The following is a 26,459-nucleotide window of genomic DNA, read 5'->3' as shown; positions in this document are numbered from 1 at the left end:
GAAGATTAGTAGCTGAATCTCGAATGCCACGACTCGACGAAGAGAAAAAAGTTTGGCTTCGGTCACGGCCCGTTCGTGACTTCATTCGAACGATTCTCGGCTAGCATTGTCCTTTGTCGAGACGAAAGATACTAATTCAGGGCCGTCCAGTTCAATCGCGGCTAATCGCGATCAACGATATAACGCTTCGCCTTCTCTGTTCGATACACGAACCTTTTAAGATTCGATATTCATCACACGACCCTGTGCTCCTGAGCACGAGAACACGGCCAGGACACGATGTCTCTGACCTAGCTAATCAATTCATCCTCCAACTTTTAGTTACATAAGAACCGAAGGTTCTTTTGTGACACGCGTGCTTTGTGAACTTACTGGCTAAATTATCAGCTGTACATGCGTCAGTGTGGCACATCTTTGAATTTTTCAAACTACGTTATCGCTCAGTACTTTTAAAATAAACCATACATGTACATTAATAAAAAAAAAGCTTATATTTAATTATAATTATATTTTGTACTTTCTAATTCTATTCGTGTCAGTTATTTTTAATACTGACGAAACGCGATAGTATAAAAAGAGTAAGAAGAAGAAAAAGATTTGGAGGAAAGCGTGAAAGATAAGGGAAAAACGCGCAGCAAGTCCTACCGAAAACGAATTCGGTTTTACTTTTGACCGCGCCTTCGCCGACGATACAACGGTGCTTTTACGCATCTGTATGGAAGTTCCACGCATAGACGCATGCATAGTGGGTCCCCCGTGTAAACGTCTTCACGTATTCATGGTTTTACGATCGTTTGGTCGTCGGTACCTGTACGGTACCTTAGGCACATGTATATGTACACAAGTCTATGTACAGTTAGGCGAGTGACGCGGTTTGGTTTCGTCGCCGCACGGTACGTGGCGATATGCAGGGGCGGATTTGTATGACCCGCAAACTCGAACTAATTTTCATGAACCGCGAATCGATTAACGTCAACGAGGTGCGATCCTTTTGTGAAGCCTTCATCAATCAATACAGTAATTAATCAAAGTCAACGATCAAAATTACGATGCTACAAAAAAGGATGTACAAACCGAGGTCAGCTTTCAGATCGAACTTGAACAGTGGTTACAAGAAAGGAGTCATATAATATGAAATGTTCGAGAAAATTGTTAAAATGAGACATGTACTTCGGCTTTGTTAGGCTAGATATGTAGTTATCGCATTGCCATAGTAGTTTTTGTAGCTACTGTATAAGGCAATACGCATTGACGGTGCGTTTCCTGGGAGTAAGCTAACACGACGCGGCTCGTTTAAGGAAGATTTCGCATATCTGCGAGCACGATGCGTTAAAAGTTCGTTCACCGTTCGAACACTGTCTCCGTCCGTCCCTGTTGGTGAACGTACGTGTTGCGTATAGAGAAATATAGGCACAAAAGGGGGTCCCCTATGGGGGTATCGGAAACCTCGTTACTCAGCGCACCATGCCTATGGTGTGGTCCAAGTCCAAGTCCAAGTAGACCTCCAAGTGGGACAATGACCGGCAGAGACCTTCTTTCAGATCCGTGGCGAGAGAGAATGGAAGGTGCCTCGGTGGAACGAGGAGAAAGAAGGACGAAGCGAGCGGAGTAGAAGGGGAGCTGATCGCGAACTCACTTCGCTAATTCACTTGCTCGTTGCTTTTCCGGTTTACATTTTGCTGCCAGCCGAGAGTACGTCGGCCTTTAAAGACGCGTCGCGTCGATTCAGGCGGAAACGAGAACTTTGATTTTCGCCGGAACTATGGAAGAAAATGGAAGGAGAAATTGTTCTTTCATACGTTGGAAGATGCACGGACATCGATTTTCAAAGTATCTCTGGAACGAGCGAGTGAAAGGTGAATTATTTTTAGATGTCATAAAGTCAAGTGGTCGTGAAAATTTAAATCAGCTAACGGAACAAGCCGAAGTCCTTGGATGGTAAACACCGGCTGAAATAGCATCCATACCTAAATGCTTTTTATCGTTGGGAAAAGGAAGAAGCAAAGTTCGCTGCAAGATCAGTGGAGTAACAGCACTTTCTACAAAAAGCTTAAACGCAACATGTCCCGGTTCAAAGCCTTAAGGGTCACCGACCCCGCAGCAACTCGGCTAAGCATCGACCTTCTTACAGGCGTCCAGACCTTTCTTAACCATCGGGAACGCAGAATGAATAGTTGATGCGACAGCTCCGCGGACTTCTAACCTTTGGAATTCTCAATAAGTCTCTTCGACTGAACGTATCTTCGCGTACAATCGTTTCCTATTTCAAAATTCCCCTAATAAAAGACAAGAGTATTAAGAATACACTAGAAGAAACTCTGGAATTTTCTTATACGAGATAACACGAGTTTCTGTAAACCTCGAAAAACGTTTGGGTGAGTCAACTCAATTTCGTTCTAGACGAATTTCTACCCGTTATTCTTGGAAAGCCGTACGCGTACACGCAATCGGCGTGATAAACACGTATGCCTACACGCTTATGGCCCGTTATTCTCTAAAGTAACAGTTACGAGTACAGCACGAGAGTCAAAGTACTCCGGTGTACTATGGAATGGTTCGATTCGAATGGGTTCCATGGAAACGGCATTTCCGGTTCACATTCGGTTTTCTATTCGTGGCCGCTATTACGCGTCTGATTAGAAACCTCACCGGCCGACGAGACAGTGTTTGCGCTTTCGTCGTCCGTTTTACGAGGACCAAGGACCGGGAACCTTTAATTTCCCTTTCGACCAACGCCGAAACCTAATGCCATCGACCTCTGAGGGTAAGCACGATCTCTAACTCGATATTTATTATTCCGTCGTGAATTCATTGTTTGATCCACTCATACAAAAATGTATAAGAAATTTTTACCTAATATACGTGAACAAAGTATTCAAACTGAGAGAAAATGTTGATTACAAAAAAATTCATCAAAAGGTTAATTACACAAAAAAATCTATGAGACTGGTTTTTCGGCATGGCGACAGCATCTGAAAAAGCGGAGAAGCGATTCCACGAAATCGTGCGATCGTATCTGAACGGTGATTCTCGTAAAAAGCGGTTGAACCGAAGGAAATTAATATATCTGGTACAGTCAGTTCCTTCGAGGAGGGAAAAGATCGACGACCCGGGGAACGTATCTGGGTTAGTAGTCGTCGGCGATTCACGCGGAAACTTCTTTCGCTAGGAGGGCGCCGCGTGGAAATTCGCTACTAAGGCTGCTGATGCCGCCTTTTACTTGCACGTCTGGCCTGTGCGCATCCACGAAAAAGTGAAATTTCGGATTGAGCCACGGCCTCGGCCGACGAAATTTCGTCGCACGAATTCACCGTGTGAGGTCGACGACCTCGCCCACATACCGGTGCGAGTCACTCTCGTGCTTTGTTCACGAATCGAGATTCGATGACTAAAAAGATCCATTCGAATCGATTACATATTAGGCAATCGACCGTGTATTTTTTGTTCTTATTTCTTCATGAAGAGTTCGGTAGGACTTTCGCTGGAAATAATCGAAACTTTCGTCTGAGACTGGGCGATGCCCCCGCGTGTTTACGGGCTGGACGAATTTAATTATTTTCAAATTTCCGCCGAAAGCAGTCAGGCAGCGCGCGCGTGTACGAGTTAAAAGCAGCCTGCCGTTAAATTCCACACGCGCGCCGGGGATTAAAACGGAATTATTTTAATCCGGTGTAAAAGAAGAGGAGGAGACGGAGTAGACAGTGCGCGATAGAGACAATGAACCACCGCGGACCGATAAAGCGCTATTACTGCCATAAATTCAATTCCGCCGGTAGAGAGAGAGAGGCGTTTCCATAGAATTACTAATAAATCACAGCTGGCATGATATTCTATTAATTTCAGGAACAGTGCCAAGTGAATTATTGCGATTCGATACACTGCAATACCTCATCCTCGACGAGGTAAATATTTTTCCCGGTAATGCAAAAATTTTCCACCTGGGCTACTTGCTTCTAGAGACGAGGCTATCCTAACGACGCGACGACTTGTTTAGAGTCCATCTTCTTTAATAACAAAGCATTACCGAATACGCATTACGCGCCGCTTGTTTACTTGTGGGAATATATGCGAAGACGTGAACGGCCGCGAAGTTATTATCTCTTGGTGAAAATCGAGGTCTTTTGTGTGCAATGCCAGATTTCGTAACCTCGCGGATGGGGAATCGACAGACCGGTCTTGAGGATTAGGGAAGGTTCGATGACCTGCGCTCTTCTATTAGGAAGCGTAAAGTAAAGAGAAAAAAAAAAAAGAAAGAGGACAACGGGCGATGCTCGTTTAGCCAAAGCGAACGGGGTTACCGATCTCGAATGGCCGTGACTCTGGTCAGACTCCGAGCCAATCAATAGAAAATCTTTAAATCAATCTAATCCAGCATTAAGAATTTAATCAACGAATTGTAAAAAGTTCAAAAATAAGATTGCAGTTCTTGCACGATAAGAGAACTTTCTATTTGAAATACACTTTTCCGATTACCATAAATGTTTTATTTTACATAAAAACTGTAACCGAGTTATTAATATTAAGGAGATTATTTGATAACGGAGAAGTGACGTGCGCTGTGGACGTAAAAGAAAATCACGAAGTCTTTAGATTCCAGACCAGTCTGGATCGATTTGGGCCGATTTACATTCATGCGGCTCCGTACGTGATCGGTGTATGCAGCGAGCCGTGAATGGGAAAAGAGAGGGTGGGAGTGTGGGTAAAGGGTGGCGCTGGGGTTAAATGCACGTTCCCGTAAAGGGGTTGCGAGAGGACAACGGACGAGGAGAAACCGTGCGAGAGGGACGCAGCGCCTAACGGAAAAGCGCTGCTATACACTCAAAGAACAGGTGTAAACAAGGACGGGAGAAAAACACCGCAGGATTTTTGTAGACGGCCGTCTGGCTTGTAAATTTACCAGACCAGAAGAAATTTTCCTTCGATAATGTAATGATCGATAATCAAACCAGGCAAAGCTTGCACCGTGCGCTTTATGGACGTTACACGATAAATATGAAAAATTTATAAACTGTTCAAACGTTTCAATATACGATTCTCTTAGAACGAATTAAGACCGAGTCAACCGGACATTACCTGTCTCAATTGAGATCTTCTCGTCGCAAGACTACTTTTTCCTTGAGCCAAGCCCCCTTCGATATTCTCCTCTCTCGCGAGACAAAGGTGTAGCATTCTGGTTTAGATCATTTTTCTTGCCAACTTGCTTCATCGATTTTACCCGTTACATAAACACCACCCTCGAAACTACACTACGCCTTACAAAACGCCATCCGAATTTTTGAAACGGAATCATGAAACGCTTTCGCGAGGTCTCTACCGTGATAGAACGCTGGAACCGATTCGTGTCTAGAGCACGCAAGGTTTCTTTTTTTTTTTCATTAAGTAGCATCTTAGGAGAGCGTCTTACGATCTCTAGAAGTTATCCGAAGAATTAAACTTATTTAGAAGCGATCGGCGCATGCACCCTACCGGCATCGATGAACAGAGACAGAGACGAGGCAGCGTGGAAAATCCGCGAGAACGGAAGAGAAAGAAAAAGAGAGAGAGAAAAAATGAGAAGAAGAGAGAAAAGCGTAGCCGAGAGAAAAGAAGAAAGAGAAGGGGACATGGTTGCATGCGTTGGAGTAACTGGAGGGGTTGAAAGGGGTAACGAGAGCGCGTCCGACGAGGAGAGAAACAATCAGGCGAGCCGGGGCGACGAGGATGAAAGAGGGAAATGCACTAGAGTCAGAGGCACCGGGAAGAGGAAGGAGGGAAGGAGGAGGATAGACGACTGAGCGAAGGAGCACGGGCCACAGAGAGAAAGAGTCGAACGTAGAAGGGAGAAAGCAGCGGCGGAGGGAAGAGCGATGAAGAGAGCCAGAGGGTGTAGCAGAGAGGGAGGACGGTGCAAGAGGGGGAGGGAGAGAACCTCTGGCAACGGGTCGATCGAAAGCGCAGCGCAGAGAAATGCACCACCTCTGCTCTGGTCTGGCAGCTTTGCTGGCACACCACCGCGTCCATGTTCGCCAGAAAGAGAGAGGAACAGAGGGAGACAGGGAAGAGGACGAGGAGAAAGAGAAAGAGGGAGAGGGACAGCGAGCGACCAATACCGGGGGGAGGACGAGCCAAGCCGACTCGCGTTGGGCTAGGTCAGGTCTACCCGAGTTCCACACACTGCTCTGCGTGTGCCATCCAAAGCGACCCGAAGGCGGAGACCAACCCTCGGCAAAAGGGTTGAAATTACGCGAGCCTCGTTCGTTAACACGGGACAGTGTGCCGGTTTCCGAGGATAAATTTCCCATTTCTCTTTTCACATTTGCAATCAACGAATCGATCGCGCCGCGACACTGCCGTGGTTTGTTTGTCGGACGATCGGCATCGGGAACGCGGCGTGCTCGCGTTCGCCGCTTAACCGCGAGAGATCATTCGCTGTCATTGACAGCGAGGGTGAAAGAGTTCCCGCTCGTCGTCGGTGTGCCACCATTCTGGCGGCGATCGCAATACCGGAGGAATTTCGGTCGTTCGTAGTTTTCTCGAGTCGTACGTGTCGTCGCTCTGAGAAAGTAACGAGGGGTGAGCGAGGGGGTACGAGACTGAAAGAGTTTTGAAGTGCGTCAAAGTGGGTGGTGCGTGCCTCTGGGAGAAGTGAAAAAGAAAACGGTGCTTCCCGGTTCAGTTTTGCGTCGATCCTCGCGCGTTTCAACGCGAGAAGAAGGAGAACGCGAAAGGGAATACGTAACACGAACGGCGTCGCTTCGAAATCGAAACGATATACGTATAGTTGTTGATAAACAAGCAGAAGAGAGAGTGTCGGTGGTTGATTAGTCGAGGGTGCAACGGCAGCGCCGATCCCAATTTCCTTTTCTCGATGTCCTGATAATCGATAGGCGTCGTATAGGTGGTAGATAGGACCACCTAGGCCGGCAGCGATCGGCCTTATCGACGTCGAAAATTTTGCCTTGCCGAGGGACATTTTCAAATAAATGTTGAGAAGGGCAAGCGTGTTTTATTCCTCAACGCGAGGCCAGCCGAGGCTCCCGAGTGTCCCAAGAGTCGTCGGGATGCCGATCTCTCTACGGAACCACAGGATCACATAAACCTAGCCAACGGACCCCCCCGGCAAACTCTTTTTCAGCGAAATCGTGCCTACGTAAGGCCGCGATCAACCTTGTCAGTACAACGCAGGGCGTAAGGGACTCGTCGACGGTGCACGACTCTCGTCGAGACTCGCAAATCTCGCGAAACCGATGCACCAAAAGGCGTGAGTACCGTACATCGACTAGGCGAAATGCGCATGCAAAATTGAAAATCATCTAATCGAGAACCCCAATGCGAAATTGAATTGGACAGTAATCTTAGCTACAATCAACAGACAGTAAAATTACACAATAATTTAAATACGGTATCGTAAACCTGATACAAGTCTTCCTTGCTAAAAATTAAAAACGTGTTATCTAAAACTTAAAAACGTACTGCATTATTCTATCTTTTGGACAAACTTGAAAGTAACATTGAAGTCTCCAATAATGATTTTTGCTCGAGATTAGCTCATAAAAAAGGAGCCTTCCTTGGAAAGACATATTTTATTTTTATGAGAAAAAGGGAAAACTAATAAAACAAAGTTGTACGATAAAAAATAAATATCGTTCGGAGATAAATCGATTCGAAAAACGGGTTGAAAGGAAAATCCTGTGAATCAAAGGGGGATCTAGCGATTCGCCGAAAAGTTACGCGGAAAGTTAACGGAATAGTGAACAAGCAGGTTGTGCGCGATTTCCACGGAAATGGAAATTCAACGAGTAGCGAAAACCCCTGATAGAGGGGTGGGCGAGGGTGCGCGAGGGGGTGCCGGGGTGGGACGGACTTCTGAGTTTATGCCCCGTCCCCCTCCCTCTCTCACCCCTGCAGTCGATCAATGCGAGGACGGGTTTCACTTTCGCGGTGTTAAAGTGTTGCACCATCCGCCGATTGAGGGGCAAGAAAAAAGCACGATTTTTCTCTATCACGTGGCTAATTAGTTCCCTTTTTTCCCCTCTCCTCACGCGAAGACACAAAGAATGCGAACGCGCGTTAAACCCGTTCGGGCTCCCTTGCGAGGAACGAACAACGCGATGGCGAAAAATAAAAAAAATTTCTCGATAGTTGCGAGCGGCGACACGCGTTGCCTTCTCTTTTACAAGTGGTTCGGAAGTTAATGGCTGGAGTTATTGATCGTATCGATTTACCGGAATCTCAACTATTTATAACGCTCTGCGTTCTCGGCCGTCATTATACGTACAAATAGGTATCTCCAAGACGGTTCTAATAATAATCACCGTTCACGCGTTTCGATTTCGTTGGCGATGATTGATGGTTTAAAATGTGCCGAACGACGTTCCATAAAATATTCAATTGTATGATCAAATATTTGAAATGATGACACCTGACTGTTAGAAGCCAGAAAAGATAACAGAAATTATATTGTTGACAAGATAGACGATTATCTATAACGACATACAAAATATTCATTCAAATAATTTTTACGCTATTCTGTTTGACCTAACGGAAGTAAGCCTAACACTTTTTATGCGTCTCTGTGCAGTAAAGGATGGAGGCCAGCGAGTGGGATCACGCGACCCTGAGAGAAGAGGAATTCGAGCAACATGCCGTATATTTGGTACCGGATGTGGCGGCATCGCCGAGCGATACCAATCGTGCGGAGGCGTCCCTGCCAAGAAATTTGGTCCTCAAACCTTCTCAGGCCCTCAACGATGTACGTTGCTCCGCCAAAGAATCCTTTCTCGAGACCTCCTCGGTGAGAGTCGCGGGATCAATTGCTATTTCTCTTAAACAGTAGCATTTAAGTTCACCCTGAACTCTGCCCTTGAACTAGAACTTGCGAAAATACTTGAACAATTTCTCATCGTCAAACATGATTTTTTCAATATCATTGCGTATAAATGTTAGGGATTTAAAGACCTTATTTAATTAAATCAAGATTAAATAACGAAGGGTGATTAACGCGTGCGTAGGTTTTGGGAGTATGGAGCACAAGTTACATTCCCAAGGGGACAAGGTTCGGTCCCCTCGTGGGCCAAGTATACACGAAGGACTCGGTGCCGGCCGACGCGAACCGGAAGTACTTCTGGAGGGTAAGAATCGTTTAACTGGCTATTCAAACTCCTTCGTAGCAGTTATTTTCGCAAGCGTCGGCTATCATCATCGGTTAGTCTCTGTCGGATGATGAGCAAAAGAAAGGCGCAACGAGAGGAAGACGAAAAGGGAGAGAGGAAGATAGAGAGAGAAGCCTGCAAAGACCAGAAACTGGTTTCAGCCGATCTAAGCGAGCCTTAAAGCGAAACCCGCGAAGCCATTGATGCCTCGTAACGAATTGATGAGTTACGATAGAGAACTTGGGTTCTCTCTCGACTCTCGCCGCTAAATCGTCAATGTATCCTCTCTGCTCTAACCGCTTCGAACGTCCGGAGGTTTAGCTTCCAGCAGGACTCGAGTCAGAGTCCCTGTAACGCGTTTCCTACCTTATAAATTATCGTAGATTTTACACTATCGGTTACTCGTGTCGTTGCGACTATTAAAATTGTACATCTCCCTGGTAGGTGTACAAGAACAACGAGCTGTTCTATTACATCGACGGTTATGACGTCCAGAAATCGAATTGGATGCGTTACGTAAACCCGGCTTATTCGTCCGAATCGCAAAACCTAATAGCATGCCAATATAAGGTGAGTCGAGTTCATGGAACGCCACGTGCTCGTGGCGCTTTTTAATGGAGAGAGAGTTGACCGTGTTATTTTGTTTCGTAGATGAACATTTATTTTTACACAATCAAGTCGATATTACCGAACCAGGAGCTTCTAGTGTGGTATTGCAGAGAATTCGCAGAAAGGCTCAATTACCCGCTGACGGGCGAATTAATGCTTCAAAGAATAAGTAAGTGAGCACTGTCCGTTCAATAATTTTATAAAGTTTTAAGAGAGGAACGATGTTTCATACGATCATACTTTGTATCGCTCCAGGACAGCAAGTACAACAGTCTGCGCTACCAACCGAGATCCCACCCGCCGTGGACGTGTCACCGTTGAAGGACTCGTCGATCTACGAGAGACGTTCGCAAATGACTCCAACGGACGGTTCCGTTAGGTCGGACGAGGGATACCATTCGAATTATCACGATGAAATCCTCACGCCCCCGGAAGAGAGCAGCGAATCGGACTCCGAGAACAACTACGTGCTGGACTTCAGCAAGAACGCGAAGACATCGGTGTGCAACAACGAAGTGCTCAAACAGGACAACGCGGTCGCGAAGAACGAGTACAGGAAGGTCAAGATCAAGATCACCAAGACCTACGGTAACTTTCAGGCGACGAAGAGCCTGGATGGTAATGGGAAAGACAAGGAACAGGAGTTGCCAAGCCGAGCGGTGACCCCGGAGCTACAGAAACCGATGTCGCCCATAGTTCTTCAGAAGAACGCGGTCCTATCGACGGTGAACGAAGAAGACGAGATCCCAGAGAAGACCCCGAAGCCCTTCTACGAGTCTGAGGTCAAGGGTAATCTACCCGTTTCCGGGAGACCGGCCTATCTGACCAGCCCGAGTAGTTCCATCCTCGAGAACATCCTCCTACGTAACAGCACCGATAACAATAACAACAGCCACAACCATCATCACAACGGGACCCAACCGCACCACCAGCATCATCAGATTCATCATCAGACGCACGTGGATTCAGTCACGCCACCGCCGTCGAGTCCGACGGAAATGGCGTATTCCTACAAGAAGTCTCATCGTTATGGAAATATCCTACCCTGCAGTCCCGACTCCAGTTCGAATCTACCCATGCAACCGGACACCTGCGTGAATTCCACCAGTGGCAATAACGCCTTGCCGATGCAGAGTCCGACGAGTAATCTGCATTCGAGCACGGGGAACCTTCACTCGAGTACGGGCAATCTGCACTCGAGCACAGGTCCAAACACCGTTCTGCAATCCCACCCGGGGAGCATTCACTCGTCCAGCAACCCGAGCAATCACCACTCCAGCACGAACGTTCTATCGTCCACGACGATATTAACGTCCACGACCAATCTTCACTCCTCGACGACGTCCAGTAACTGCCCACCCAAGAGAAAGACCAAGAGCCCGTCACCGAACCCTACGAACGCGTCCACGCCGACGATCCTGTACTCGAACTCCGGCGGATGTCAGATCGAGTCGAGCCCCGTTTACCCGAACTCGGCGGTGAGCAGCAACCAGAGCGTCTCGCCCATTTCGCCTATCCAATCACCCTCCTCGTACCCTTACGGGATTTATCATCAAAACAGCTCGTTGCATCACAACGTAGCGCCGTTATCGATAAATTGCACCGCGTACTCGCCGACGCCTAGCGGCAACGTGGTTTATGAGAGGGCGGACGGTAGAAGGCTAGAGGCTGCCACGAGCAGCCACCAATTGCCGACCTCGTCGACGATGCAAATCGAGAGCAATCAGACGTTGATAGCCGGCACGCACAATCTCCACCTAGGCCATCACCCGGGCCTCACGATTCACGCGAACTCGACGTCGTTGAACCGATATTCGCCCGCCAGCTCGTTGTCGCCGGACGATCACGGCTGCTCGCAAAGCGGCTCGCTGAGCCCGAACTCGCAAGGCTCCAGGGGCTACAGGTCGTTACCGTACCCGTTGAAGAAGAAGGACGGGAAAATGCACTACGAGTGCAACGTTTGTTGCAAGACGTTCGGCCAGCTGTCGAACCTCAAGGTACACCTGAGGACTCATTCCGGCGAGAGGCCGTTCAAGTGTAACGTTTGCACCAAGAGTTTCACGCAGCTGGCCCACCTACAGAAGCATCATCTCGTGCACACCGGTAAATACATTTTGATTTTCTTCACATAGACGACGAGTCACAGATAAATCCGTTTGATAAAATAAAATACAATTCCGTACTTATTATCTTAATATAAGAAATTGTGCTTCGAAGATTTCACAAGCAATAGTAATAATTCGATAATGTTTAATGAAACAGGGGAAAAACCGCACCAATGCGAGATCTGCAAGAAGAGGTTCAGTTCGACGTCGAACCTGAAGACCCATCTGAGATTGCATTCCGGCCAAAAGCCCTACGCCTGTGACCTGTGCCCCGCGAAGTTCACGCAGTTCGTTCACCTCAAACTGCACAAGAGGTTACACACGAACGAGAGGCCCTACACCTGTCAGGGCTGCGACAAGAAGTACATTAGCGCGAGTGGCCTTAGGACCCACTGGAAGACGACCAGTTGTAGGCCGAATAATATCGAGGACGAGCTCGCCCTTGCCGCGGCTGTGGGGTCGCCGACGTACTACGAATATGGCCCTGATATGAATGTCGGTAAGTTTAAGAAAATACAATTTCAATTGTCAACTATTTTTCTAAAATTTCTGTGTTGAGGAACTGTGCGTGATGGATTTAATTGACCGATAATGATAATAACAATGATTCGAAGAACAGGACGTTGTTTCGATTACAGGGAACATGCCGAAGGAATGCGAACTAGAGCACATAGACAATTACGAAAGGCACGGTTCCGCTCACGGGCCTCACTCCACATCTCTTCACAATCTGGAGAATTCCAGACCAAGCGTTATAGAGACCTCCCAGCCTCACATAATCGAGTGCACCTAAGAACGGGGGTATGAGCCCTTTCGCTCAAACGCAAAATCCAGCCGTGAAATAGTAAACGAGTTGCTCACGACAAACGAAAACGATGTTACCTCCGTGAGATGGTAGTGAGGATCATACATAATACATACGCATATATTCGTGCGTCCCTCCGATGGGTCGCGTAAGAAACAAAGGAATTTTCAAATCGTACTTTTTCATTCATTTCATTCGTCGTAAGCAGCGTGTAAGAAATATGTATAAAGAGAGAGCGAGAGAGAAAATGTGAGTGAGATTACGTGCAACAAGTAATTCGAGATTGTTGAATAATTGTTACTTGGTTACTGTTATATGACGCGAAGGAATTCGAAGCTTATTAGTAGATACACTTCTTGAAAAACTGGTCAACTTCACGCGAAACGAAGTTCGATTTCTCTGACGACGGTGGGTGGATCGACAAGATTCCAGCTACGAGCATACAAAGTTCCTTCCTTGTAAATACTCGTTTCTATATTTTTTCTATGGTAGCACCACCAACGAAGACGAGTCTAGAAACAACAGGGACGAAATTGAACGATAGGATTATTTAAAATACACGCATTGTCTCGAGTCGTCACAAACACGCTGCCATTTCACGGACAGACAAAAGAACCAGAGGAAACTACACCAAAGTCGTCCGAGCTTCTCGATTATCCTTCCACGGTGTCTACCTTAGAATCGATGCTTAGAAAAGGTACCGTACTACCGCTGCAACATGTTAATTTTTCTGTGTACAAGACGCTAAAGTACTTCCACCCCGATACTTCCATCACTCGACTATAAAAAAAAAAAACGATCAATTTGATAGTTTATTTTTCAATCGTCGCGAATCCAATTATCTTCTGGATTCAAGCCTACGATAAATGTTAGATTCCTTGAAACGTACGTACTTCCTTCCTGTTACCGGTATGACGGTACCATTTCCTATGCATTCAAGGTAGACAATTAAAAGATTTTGGCGGATTTTGTCGGCACCCGCCAACGGCACACGATTCGATATAGGAGAGAAAGGAGCCCGCGAGGAACGAAAAGCGAGATTGAACAACCAGTGACGACACGACTGCAACTATACGAGACCTGTACCTGTATATACTAACATTACTATTAATTATTCGATAATTTAAAAAAGGTAATATAATATAAGGAGCTCTAATTTATGAATACCTTTATATATGTATATGTAAAATCGTCGTCGAAGTTGGAGAGGAGAAGAAGCACGGTAGGCTGCGCTCTACGGTAATCCCTTTAACAGGGCCGAAACCTTTTTCAGAAGTTAGGTAATTTATTACACGCGTACTGTAGTTAACGTTAAAGAGAAAACAGTGAAAACAAAAAATAAGCTTTCGGTGATCGAGTATCTACATCTATATTTATACACGTTCATATACATAACATATACATATATATAAAAATATATATATATATTTTTTAGGCGTCCTTTTGTCGTGGAATTTTCGAAACGGAAAGCATAGTCTCTCGATCCACGCGAACGCGTCTTTTCCTTCTTTTCTCTACGCTACCCCTTCCGTTCTATTCTACCCTTTCGCGACGCTATTCTTCTCGTTTCGATCCTTCGGTTTCTTCTTATTTCAACAACAAAACGATATTATTATTATTATCACGTATGTACAATCAGGAATCGTCGATTTTGAATCACCGCGGCGCGGGCGCGTTATCTCTCCTGTAATTTATCGCAATCGCACACAAAACCCGCGTTCGCGCGCCGTGATGTTCGTAACGCGATTAGAAAAGCTGATTTAATTTGCCGTGTCACGTCGTGTCACAAGGAATCGCAAGTACTCGCTGGGAACGCAGTATTCTGAAGAAAAGGCATTAAATTCGTCAAGTGTCGCACGGTGTACAAAGCGGAACTGTATTATTCTTGTGGGTCGAAGACTCGGGCGCGATTTTGCATTGGGAACAAGTCGAAAGCGCACACTAACACAGGAACGTCGGATAGAGAAATTCGTAGTCAAGCGAGGGAGGGGAAATCTAGTCAAAAAAAACGAGTAACTAGCACACGGCTGCGTCTCGTGAATTAATTTTCGTATTTAGTTACAAGATCCGCCCGAGCCTTCCCTCGGTCCTCCGATTCGCGCTTCGATTTAAACATGTTAGCATGTAAAGAATTGTATCTTTCTAGATGTACCGATTAAAAGGGATATAGAGAAATTTGTAGAGCAACGCTAATCGGCAAATAACGTACGATAAGTATTTTTCTTTTTGTCGAGAAAACAAATAATAATAATACTGATCACCAATCGATCGTTCAGAGAATCAATTCTTGGACTGTCGAGCAGAGAACTTTGCCCAGAAAAAAAGTAATTTTCCTTTCTATTTCGTACTCTTCCATTGGTTTCGAAGAAAATTTCGTCACCGGTACTTCCACTGATTTTTAAATGCCACGAAATCGTCATCAGTCAATGTCACTGAGAAAGCGCAGCCTACCACTTAGACGCAAAACGACGTAAAGTCGTAATCGATCGGTGATTCGCGTGTAACTCGAAAATCGATTTTTAAGGAGCAATCGGGAAACGAAACGCCGGGAATCACTGATCGACAACGATGGCACATTAAGGTGTATCGCAGACTGATATAACGCACGGTTACTTAATCGTCTACAAAGAAAATTCTAAAGAAGTTACGTGCATCGCGATACGATTCCGAGGGTGAAAGATTCTGGAAAAGAAACGAGGAAAAAATTGGAAAAATCACAGAGCGCGTTCGAGGACAATTAGCATTCCTAACTTCCTTTATTAATGCCTCAGTATCCATGAACAGAATTCGCGTGAACGATCAAGCAGCAGAAATCCAAAAGTTCCACGTCCAATCGATTGCAATCTATCCGTTTTTAGCTTGGAACGTCACATGACAAGTTCTATGGTTCCTGCAAATATCATGGTGCTCGTCGTAAGATTTTTGGAACCGACCGTTCAGTTCGTTTATTCCGTTTTGCTGTCCTCTCTTTGAACATAGAATCATTATCGGGTTACTTCAACGCGTAATAAGTTTAAGGCAGCTTTAAAACGAAACGTTCGTTTCGGCGAATCTCTTCGTTCGTATGTACCACAGAGAAAATGGGGGAAAAATAATTGGGAAACGGTACGATTCGCAAGGCCTTTAAGCTGATTTTTGCAGATATACATACGTTAACGTTAACAGGCAACATGGAAGACTCGGGCATTCTACCGAATGCCTAGGCCAAATTGAAAATTTTCTGATACGATGTGTACGCTATAATAGCGATCTATTGGCGAAACGAGACACGCGCAGGACGCTGAAGACTACCGTCATCGCGAGATTGTCAAGATCGTAGATTAATAACGCGGACTGAATCGATTCTACGATGTTGACCATAGTGGTAGTAAATTTAGGCCTGCATATATTCTATGCCACGAAAACGACATTGGAAACGAATACCGTATGAAATATTGTATATTTGTTCGATACGATGCACGATTCGTTTTATACTCTCATCATGAACATAGCAAAGATTCCACATTTCAGATGTTAATTTTAATACTTTTGCGATCGTACTGCTTGCTATCTATTGCGAATAGGGTTGATTAACAATTCATGTCCACTCGAAGAGACGTCTACCTACAACGATCGCACTGGCTAGAAGCCCCATAGATCCTAAACGATATCAACAATCGCAAAAGTGTTGATTACTGAGTCAATCAACGTCGCCTATATTTTTTTACACGCTCAATATAAGTACAATACCGAAGAGGGTTTCCAGTGACGTTTTGTCGATTGTCATTCTGTATATTGCCTCGATTTCCTACTTGCCTGTATTAAACGCACTATTATAAATAATGAGGTCAAAAGACGAGAGAGAGAGCGAGAGAGCGCGCGAGAGAGAGAGAGAGAGAGAAAGAGAGAGAGAGGAAGATACAAGAATGAAAGAGCACGAACGAACGAGAAACGAACGATCGGGCGAGCGAAAGAGAGGGAGAGAATGATAGATACGGGGAGACAGATGAACCTACCACGTAAGATTTAAATTACGAGAAAACCGAAAAAACAGAAGGCGAAAAAAACGGTGAAGAAGATGGAGAACTAAGAAGATCGTGTAAATACGCTGAAAGTAGATTGATCGAAGGAATCAAGAGACTAACCGGTTCGGCAACAGACAAGCAATATTTAGTTCTTACCATCTCATAATAATTAAATGATAACTCCAACTGTACTGTACACACGTGTACACGCTCGTACATATTTAAACGACTATAAATTAAATGTTAATTATCCTTACACTTCGTATATAGTAAATTGTTACGCATTTATTATCATTACAATTATTGAATAGGTAATGCTCAATTAGCATTTGTTTCTTAAAATAAAAAATAAATATATGGCTGTTGGATATTTATATGCAAATATCACTACCTATTCACACCTTTCTTTCTCTACTACTGCAATCTCTAATTTGGAATTTTTCTCCCCTCGTGAATATTAAACGTCATTTTGGGTTGATCATAAGTTATATGAAACGACGATCGATTGGAAAGGCGGATCCTTCTAATAGGAAGGAAGTCCAAGGATATGTTTCAAACTTACAAGGCGAGGTATATTCGTTTTTTTCCTTTTATTGTAAATTGATCTACAATCACCATATCCTGGTTCATCGTCGTTACATCTTCATCATTATAAATAGGAAAATGTTACACCAGCACTATTGCTCAATCATAGTGTGTTTATGTGTGTAATGTTTCTCTGTATATAACTTGTTCATTCTCGTCGCAAGTATCGGAACTCGGATCATAAAAATCACTCCCATATCGAAACGAGTGTTCCTTCACACGGACCCTTATTGTACAATCCAATTAAGTATGAATTGTTTTATCTTTTCGTCATGCAACAAATTTACCACAATATCGAGTCGTAGGAACTCGCGTCCGGGGCATTGTCATGAAACGGAATAAGAACGGGGAAAGCTATCTAATTTACGAATAACATGTTTCACTTTGCACATGCGATATCGTGATCATCCCCCGTTAGAAGAACGCGTAAGATTTCCCGTGTACACGCCGAAGATAATATACATTCCTATATTAATTAGAAAAATAATACAGATTTTGCCTTGTTAATGGAAACAATTAGCTATATGTAATGTACCACATCATTTATGCGGGTATGGACATTTGAGTATGTTGTCACAGCTAACCAAGTCCCTGAAAACAGTTTTAAGATATGTCTTTCATCTCCCACAAAAAATTACACGTTTCTTTTATCCACAAAAGACACTGTTCACAATGCGCACCAGTAAATATAATAACTTCGTGCCACCATACGTGATCATGAACGATACGAGCAGAAATGATCAGAAACGCTATAAGTTATGATGTGCGCAAAACATTTTAAGCATCGATGACTAAAAACGAAAAGGAATTATGGAAGAAACGTGTATATTAACAGATCTTCGAACGAGTGATCTTCATTGTAAAATAAAATCGATATTAACAATTTGAGGGTAGAATGAAAAATCAACCTAACGAAATACAATATCGTAAGAAAATATAGGAACGAGGTAGCAAAAATAATACGTTCTTATACACATATTTGGAAATAATAGATCACAACTAAAAGCGCAAAAGAAATGGAATCCTGACAACGTTCGACTCTTAATCGAAAACGAAATATTAAGAAGTCACAAACGCTAAATCACAAATAAAATATCATTCCAAACACCAAAAATATGTATTCAGTTACAACATTTTATTATCGTAAATAGATCGTGTCGTCGAATAAAAATGTAAATGTAGAATACGATCAATTGAACATTAATTGACAAATAATGAGAGGATTTGAAATGTCCTACCTTATCAAGGTACAGGACTGTCTGTTCCACTTCCACTGTTGGTCCCAGCTTCTGTTTTCGTCGCAGTTACTCTATCGCCCCGCTTGGAGCTTTTTGATAAGGAAGCAACTTCTTTCAGCAAACTGGAAATCTTATGTTGCATCGTCGATATTTTGGCTTCATACTCCTTCTCTGACGCTTTCATCTTGTTACGTAGTTCCGTTTCCGACGTGAAATTCTTTGCCTTCAACTCTGTGATCTGCGAACACAAATAATTGCAAAACAAATTAGCGTTGTTCGGTGTGTGTACATTTCAAAGTTTCTTCCGTACGGAATATACATACCTGTCTATCTTTAGCAAGCAATTGCCCGTCCTTGATAGAGATTTGTTTCTGGAGGTGCGCTATCTTCTCTTTCAGTTGCGTAACGGCAACCACATGATCTGAACTATTTGGATCGTGCGGATCGTGAACGCCTGCCATCCGCGCTGCTTTCACTGGCGTTGGACCATTCGTCTCTGCGCTTTCAGATTGAGGCGGCAACTTCGTCACATCGACTCTGTGTGGTCGCTTATTGTGACTTTTCAATCTGAAGCAGAATAAACCAAGTGATGGGCTCGCACGATATGCCTACGTGTTAAACGTTACCAGCTTATCTTACGATCCTATATTACGAACATTGAAATTGTGATGTACACAATTAAAACTACTCAGCACAAAGTTACCTTGTGACATTACGTATTTGAATAATTACTTTTGTTCTTTGTGCTTTGCTGCTCGTTGTTGTGCCAGTTTCAGATGCGCCCTCCTCTCGGCATCAGACTGTTTTGTCTTTGCCAATGCGCGTTTGTATGACAGAGTACACAGCCAACATAATAACTTCCCATCAACCTGTAATGTGCATATCGATATTTAATATTTGACTAACAAATTTCTTTATTATTTAAATCACCTTCTTATCTTCATCTTGTCTGTCAAAGGCACACTTCTGTTTACATTGCTCACATGTTACGGGTGGACCATAACGTTTTTCAGAGTTTGTACATCTTTGACATTTACTGCCAATAAATGCAGCTATAGTATTGCAATATTCACAGGCCGATGGCTTTCCATAAGCTTTCACATTTTGCTCACACTTTTTACATATAGTGCTCGTATTACCTTTTCTGCAAAGCAGAAGACAGGATAGGTTTGTAGGTACATCAAGGACATATGTATATCATTTTAACTACAAAACAGGTATGGAGTGCTTACATTGTTTGCTGGAATTCTGATCTACAATATGTACATTTCACCACAGGAAATGCACCTCTGCATTCCTAAATCAGCAACACAATATAAGAAAAATCTGTTAGAAACATAACGTCACGAATTTATTGGTCAGCTTCTGTGCTTATTCATTAACTTTTAAGGAATGTCAAGTGAATACAGAAAAAAAATTATTGAAGTGCTCAGTAAAAGATTAAGACAATCTTCAGAAGAGATAATCAGTAACGCGAACTTCATAATCTCTGATTTCCAAGATCGTCCGTAAACGCAGATGTTAAGGAACGTATCCACCCGTAAGGCTTAATTTTTCCTCGCATCATGTTCGAAGTTTAGCGATTATAAAACAATGTTAATTATACGAAGAACGTATTTGAATTAAATGTTCTATTATTAGCATAGTATACCGTGAACACGGAAAGTGACGCTACAAAAGAATCGGCAATAACGCGATAAAATTCGGATGAAATGTAGAAAAATCGGAAGCGCACCTTGCACAATTGCTGGCCAGGGGAAAGTTCCTCGAACGGATGCCTCGAAAAGCATCTGGAGCACGCAAAAAGTGCTTGCACATTGTTCGCGCTCATCCTTGTACAGCGATTCGAGTTTGGCCTCGGTGCTCCGAAAATTGTACGTCACACAACGATAAAACCAATTCCGTGAAAGCGACGGCAGGTCGGGACAAATTTTACTTTCGCCGTTGCGATTCGCAGTGTCGCGGAACAAAAAGAAACGTAAAATTCAACGCGATGGCACTTATGATAACAACTTCTTACATGTTTCACGACGTTTTGCGCGTCTGACGCGATTGTTTTGCGTACATAACCGCGTCTCTTTTGCTCGTCTCGTTCACTGCACCGGTTGTTGATTTGAGACGGCCATCTGTGATTCTTTACATTTCTTACTGGTGAATAGATGTCTCTTTGGTCGGTTTCGGTTTCCGGCTCCGACGTTCGACATTTTTCGACATATTGAATGGTGTAGATTTATCAGATCGAGTGGTTATTGAATGCAAGCCAGTATTAGAAATTAAGAAAAGATAAACAGCTGGGAAAATATTCTCCGCTTAGTTCATTTTTAATTATTTATGCATCAGAATATCATACCAATTAATAAATTTGAAATGTAAATATAACCTAAACTCGAATGTACACATGCTCGTTATCGTTGAATAAATATTGTTTATTTAAAACTTGTATTATGCATAACTGTCATCAATTAATGTAATATGAAAAATGAAGAAAATCACAAAAAGAATTCAAGAACGACAACAGGAGAAAAAAAGAGCTTTATATGTTCGCCTTCCGCATACGATAAAAGATGAGGAAGATGTAGCGAAATTATTTACTGGTAATTTCAAAGTAAATCTTCTTCGACAATCTAGAAGATACTGCTATGTAATATTTCCTAGTCGAAGGGAGAAAGACAAAAATTGGAAAGCAGTAAAAGATATAAAAATAGATGGAAAACGTGTGGTTGTTGGTCCAGCGATAACTAAAGTTGAGAAGAAACCTCCTACAATAAGAAAAAAGATTGTTATACCCAAAATAAAACCAGATACCAAAGTAACAAGACAGTAAGTAGTAATCTATATACTTCTATTATCAATATGGAACATCAAAAATTAAATGTGCTATGGTTTTCAACAGCTTGTTTGTGTCAAATATCAAATGTGGAACAAAGCGTGATGAACTGAGGGCAGCTATTCCAGGTTGTCTGACTATTAAAATGTTGGAACCATATTCAGAACAATCTAGGTATTTGTCAAACATCTACAATTGGTACTGGTATCATATATAAAAAAAGTATATAAATTCTTTATTTTATCTCTAGAGCTGCAATAATTAAAATGGAAAGTGCTCAAGCAGCAGCAGAGTATTTAAGAAAAGTGAGAGAAGCACCAACTGTGGCAGGGAGAAAATTAAGAATAAATCCTGATACTAGAAATAGGCGCAGTAAATGTACACCCTTCAAAATTTATGATGAACATGGCAAATCAATACAAGGGCCAGAATTCAAAGAAAACTGAATTTTTGGATTATATTGTACTTTCAAATATAACAAACATTTTTCTGTTTTTTATCAAATTTTAAAATGCATTTATTAAACCCATCCTTGTAGTATAAGATTTCTTTGTATAAAATTAAAAATCGTATGCACATTAAATTTATAAGTTGCTGTATCATTGAAAGATCATACACATTAAAAGGATTAAACAAGGAAAGTATTCATGAACAGGAATCATTAAATATGAAGATAACGCAATTCATGATTATTTTGCTGTAAATAAACGTGGTTTTTAACGCACACATTAACATCGGGAGATTACACAATATCCGCTATACACGAGAACGAATTCCGTATTGAGAAATATACATATATGCGGAGCAAACATTAATAATATGCGTGCTCAGGAAACCGATCGTAAGAGTCAACGATCAAGGTAAAGTCTACAGTTCTGCAGGATAATACTCCGCTGAAAAGCAGTTTATTAAAAGACTCGAGTGAGCAAAGTAGTGCGAAGATTCTGACGAAGCAACGCGTGTCGAGTTACAAAAATATCGAGTTTCTCTTGAAGGAAGAAGTATTTATCGAAAAATTGCGTGAGAGTATCGTAAAATTAATAGAATTTTTGCTTCAACGCTTAGAAACGAAGATTCTGGTATTAGGTAAGCCTTTTTTTATTATACAAGATTGTAAGACCTATTTTCTCACCTCCACTTTAACAACCTCGCCGTGTAACGTGATAACCCTCACTCTAATTGATACCATACAAGCTTCGCGTTAAGCTTCGCGTCTGGCATAAAGAGTTATTGATTTGCAATAAAAAAATGTGCTTTTAATAAATTTAATCGAAGCGGGTGATACGGCTCCGCAGGTTTATCGGCCTACCGCTAGGTAGCGGGATAACCTTGATTGGAATTAATGTTTAGATTTGTAGATTGTAGGAGTGCAGATTCGTCGTGCTATTCGCGTATGTACAAACACAATCAAACATCCTGGAGAGGTCGGCATGAAGTAACCAATAAGCGATTTGTCAGTCTAATCGGTCCAACGCATTGAGCTCTATTATAGTTATAGAGCTCAATGGTCTAACGTCATTGCATAACTCGCGTTGCTTTATAAACCAATTATTTAATGCGTTGCGTGCAATGATTTTGCACTTGGAGACATTTTCCGATCGATGTCACGCGTGTGTGGTGACGCCGACCGAAAATGCGGATGAGCGTAATAACACCGGCGAGTTCTGCGAATTGTATGTACGTCAGGACTAACCTAAGCAAAAAGTTCACCGTGTTATACTGACTGAGATAAATAGATTGTATCGTAAAAAACTATGAAACGATGTTCGTCCCTACTTTATCGAACTCTTTCTTCGATACGTTTGACGCTGCCGCTACTGTGTACGACGATGTCGAATAATTCACAAATAGGTTAACTCACGGCAGCGTCCATCGACGTTTACAATCTGTCATCTAGCTTCGACATTTTCTCTATCGCAATTCAATGTTATTAATAAATATAAAATCGACGTTTTAGTGGAACACGTCCTTTGCCATGTATTTTATAATAATTAGACCTTTCGAAACGTTCCTGTCAATAAACGATATCGAATTTTGTAAATTTAAAGGTAACTAACCGTTGACGTTTTTATACGATAGTTTTTTTGACTTAAAAGAAATTCATTAAATTGTATGTGCTGCAAATCGTGGAAAACTAATGTGAAACAAAGTGAATATTATTATATTATTGTGCGTACATGTGGAATTTGTGTTTTTTGCAATTAGTGTATTTTACTTGTTTTGTTCCAGGGATCTTCAAGAATGAAAACATTTCCGTTTTGGAGTAATTTTCGATTTGTGTATTTATAAAATCTACGTAATTCGTTATAATGCATTTATGATTAAATGCACGCAGTCTACATGTAAAGAAGAATGTTTCAAATCAATGTTTATTGGAGTATAACCTGATTGCATTAAAAATGCAAGCCAAGAAACGCTATTTATTATTATTTGTCACGTGTGCGTTTCTTGGTTATTGCTATTTTGGTGGTTACCGGTTAAAAAGTGAAAAATGGACAGGCAAATCTCAGTTGCCTTATGAGCGATTGCCTTCATATTTAAGTCTAAATGAAGAGTTATATGACAAGGATTTAAGAACATCAAATGGAAACCTACTCATGTCTCATCGTACAAGGCAATGCCGTATGGAGACCTGCTTTGACTTTACCAGATGCAAGCAAGGGTTCACTGTGTATGTGTATCCGGTCGAAGATGTGATAAGTCCGTTATACCAAAAAATATTAAATGTTATTACAGAATCAAGGTATTATACATCAGATCCAAGTCGTGCATGTATATTTGTATTAGCCCTTGATACACTGGACAGAGATCCATTATCGACAGAATTTGTGCATAATCTTCCTTCAAAATTGATGCGTTTACCATATTGGAATAATGGCAGAAATCACTTGATATTTAATTTGTATTCTGGAACATGGCCTGATTATGCAGAAGAGGCATTGGCCTTTGATTTAGGATATGCCATGCTCGCAAAAGCTAGCATGTCTATCTTTAGGCATAGACCGGACTTTGATATTTCTATACCATTATTTGGAAAACAACATCCAGAACGTGGTGGTGAACCAGGCCAAGCTTTAGAGAATAACTTTCCTAGCAATAAAAAATATGTAGCAGCTTTCAAGGGTAAAAGATACGTCCATGGCATAGGTTCTGAGACTAGAAATGCTCTCTATCATTTACATAACGGCAAAGACTTAGTATTTGTTACAACTTGTCGCCATGGTAAAGCATGGAGGGAGTTACAAGATGAACATTGTCAACAAGATAATCAGGAATATGATACGTTAGTACTAAAAATATATTTTCATGGACGACTAGTCCAGTAGAAGATCTGAGATATATAACTAATTCATTATTTTAGGTATGACTATGAAATTTTATTAATGAATGCCACCTTTTGTCTTGTACCAAGAGGACGAAGACTCGGTAGTTTTCGATTTTTAGAAGCTTTAAGAGCTGGATGCATTCCAGTTATTTTAAGTAATGGCTGGGCGCTTCCTTTTCACGAACGAATTGATTGGACACAAGCTGTTATATTTTCTGATGAAAGACTGTTACTTCAAGTATGTAGAGTTAAAGTAACACTTATTATCAAGATAATGACAAAACTAAATATTTTTTCATTAGATTTCAGATATAGTGCGGTCTGTGTCCAATGTACAAATTCTTAAATTACGACAGCAGACGCAATTCCTTTGGGAACGGTACTTTTCCTCGATAGAAAAAATCGTATTTACAGTATTCGAGGTAACGCCATAAAATGACACTATCAATCTTGACACGAGGATTACTCTAGTTTCCTAATGTTCCATTGCACTCGCAGAATATTCGTGAGCGTCTACCTTGGGAGGGTACGAGAGAGAAACTTGTTTGGAATACTAATCCAGGAGCGTTAGCAATATTACCGCAGTTCGCGGATAGTCAGCAAGAACTTCCATTTTCAAAAAGTAATCCAGGTAATACATTCACTGCCATCATCTACTCGCAGTTGGGATCCACTGCTGTCCTATATCGACTGCTTAAAAGTCTGGCGAAAAGTAAATACCTAGATAAGGTGAGTTTACCTTGCTTCGACCGAGTCTTTGGTTTGCTGTTGACACGATTAAACGAGACATTCGTCTGTTCCAGATTATACTAATGTGGAACTCGGACATTCCGTTACCAAGGAGACCACGATGGCAAGGGATCAAAGCGTCAATACATGTTGCTACGGTCGACGGTATATCCCAACGTTTCTACCCTCATCCGTTAATCAAAACTAGTGCCATATTATCTCTAGACGAAGATGCCACACTCAACACAGATGAAATTGATTTCGCTTTCACCGTTTGGCGATCGTTTCCTGATCGATTAGTTGGTTACCCAGCTAGATCACACTACTGGGACGACTCTAAAGTAAGTATAATTTAGGGAGACGTTCTTTTCTATTTTACGTCTTACAAAATTCTTCTTACAATGTATTTCTTATTACGCAAAGCGCTCATGGGGCTACACAAGTAAATGGACAAATGACTATAGTATAATTTTAACTGGTGCCGCTTTTTACCATCGTTATTATAATACGTTGTATACCGAATTATTAAGTTCGACACTTCACAAGACTGTCGAGCAATCGCAAAATTGCGAGGACATACTTATGAATTTTTTAGTAAGTCATGTTACGCGAAGACCACCTATTAAAGTAACTCAACGGAAATTGTATAAAGATACTACAGTGGCTGGAATCAGGTATGTATTACATATTTACACTGAGCTGCCTTGCGAGTGCATAGGTGATTACTTAAATGATTGTGTGATTCTTGAATGGCACCCTCGTGGCACCATTCCCTCGGTTGATAAAATCGAATTTTCAGATCCCCATGGAACGATCCGGATCACTTTATACAGCGGCAAACGTGCATGAATACGTTTGTTGCTGTTTTCGGGTACATGCCATTATTACGATCAAATATGAGGCTCGACCCTGTTTTGTTCAAAGACTCTGTAAGCAACTTGCGCAAGAAGTTTAGGCAAATTGAATTAGTTAGTAATTAGAATTATACAGAATATTTCATCAATTACACAGTTATCTTACCCTCGAAATGGGCATCCTATACATATTATATATATACATAAATATATTTATATATAGCCTCGAATGTATTTCGAGTAAATA

The 26,459-nt window shown here is 42.2% G+C and overlaps 4 protein-coding genes across 11 annotated transcripts in view; 3 read left to right on the top strand and 1 right to left on the bottom strand.

The window, feature by feature from the left end:
* The window catches only part of LOC108627222 (protein FAM76A), a 39,679-nt gene extending 19,017 nt beyond the window's left edge, over positions 1-20,662 (bottom strand). For 2 of the 4 annotated variants that reach the window (XR_001916713.2, XM_026815466.1), the window contains exons 1-6: positions 20,213-20,662; positions 19,710-19,774; positions 19,408-19,621; positions 19,210-19,346; positions 18,801-19,044; positions 18,478-18,715 (exon numbers count right to left, since the gene is read on the bottom strand). Coding sequence is in view for 3 of the 4 variants with exons in the window: in XM_026815466.1 (XP_026671267.1) it covers positions 18,482-18,715; positions 18,801-19,044; positions 19,210-19,346; positions 19,408-19,621; positions 19,710-19,774; positions 20,213-20,308 (990 nt within the window). In the remaining variant the exon portion in view is untranslated. Of the gene's footprint in view, positions 1-17,227; positions 18,716-18,800; positions 19,045-19,209; positions 19,347-19,407; positions 19,622-19,709; positions 19,775-20,212 lie in introns of those variants that run through there. The other 2 variants (XM_018028347.2, XM_018028346.2) reach the window with 2 other exon arrangements.
* Positions 6,118-13,791, top strand: Blimp-1 (PR domain zinc finger protein 1). 2 transcript variants are annotated; one of them, XM_018028344.2, is made up of 8 exons: positions 6,118-7,240; positions 8,561-8,731; positions 8,991-9,110; positions 9,576-9,701; positions 9,783-9,909; positions 9,996-11,843; positions 12,003-12,344; positions 12,484-13,791. In XM_018028344.2, the coding sequence occupies exons 2-8, from the start codon at positions 8,567-8,569 to the stop codon at positions 12,636-12,638; spliced, it is 2,883 nt and encodes a 960-aa protein (XP_017883833.1). In that variant the 5' UTR covers positions 6,118-7,240; positions 8,561-8,566; the 3' UTR covers positions 12,639-13,791. The 2 variants fall into 2 exon arrangements, with proteins under 2 accessions (XP_017883833.1, XP_017883832.1); XM_018028343.2 differs by having other exon boundaries at positions 8,561-8,773.
* A 111-nt stretch (positions 20,663-20,773) lies between the features above and the next one.
* On the top strand, positions 20,774-21,808 carry LOC108627224 (uncharacterized). The gene is made up of 3 exons (XM_018028348.2): positions 20,774-21,297; positions 21,371-21,478; positions 21,555-21,808. The coding sequence occupies exons 1-3, from the start codon at positions 20,957-20,959 to the stop codon at positions 21,748-21,750; spliced, it is 645 nt and encodes a 214-aa protein (XP_017883837.1). The 5' UTR covers positions 20,774-20,956; the 3' UTR covers positions 21,751-21,808.
* A 102-nt stretch (positions 21,809-21,910) lies between these two features.
* Positions 21,911-26,453, top strand: ttv (exostosin glycosyltransferase 1 ttv). Of its 4 annotated transcripts, none has more exons than XM_026815463.1 (8): positions 21,911-22,390; positions 23,534-24,587; positions 24,666-24,867; positions 24,932-25,051; positions 25,128-25,358; positions 25,433-25,699; positions 25,782-26,032; positions 26,158-26,453. In XM_026815463.1, exons 2-8 carry the CDS (start codon positions 23,704-23,706, stop codon positions 26,336-26,338), a joined length of 2,136 nt encoding a protein of 711 aa, XP_026671264.1. In that variant the 5' UTR covers positions 21,911-22,390; positions 23,534-23,703; the 3' UTR covers positions 26,339-26,453. The 4 variants fall into 4 exon arrangements, with proteins under 4 accessions (XP_026671264.1, XP_026671266.1, XP_026671263.1 ...); XM_026815465.1 differs by lacking the exon at positions 21,911-22,390 and adding an exon at positions 22,590-22,977; XM_026815462.1 differs by lacking the exon at positions 21,911-22,390 and adding an exon at positions 22,590-23,352.
* The last annotated feature ends 6 nt before the right edge of the window (positions 26,454-26,459 follow it).

The sequence above is a fragment of the Ceratina calcarata genome, unplaced genomic scaffold (assembly GCF_001652005.2).
Source record: "Ceratina calcarata isolate Rehan_Ccalc_2016 unplaced genomic scaffold, ASM165200v1 scaffold449.2, whole genome shotgun sequence".
Taxonomy (NCBI): Eukaryota; Metazoa; Arthropoda; class Insecta; order Hymenoptera; family Apidae; genus Ceratina; species Ceratina calcarata.
Note: the sequence above shows the minus strand (reverse complement) of the source record. Positions and strands in the feature narration are given on the sequence as shown.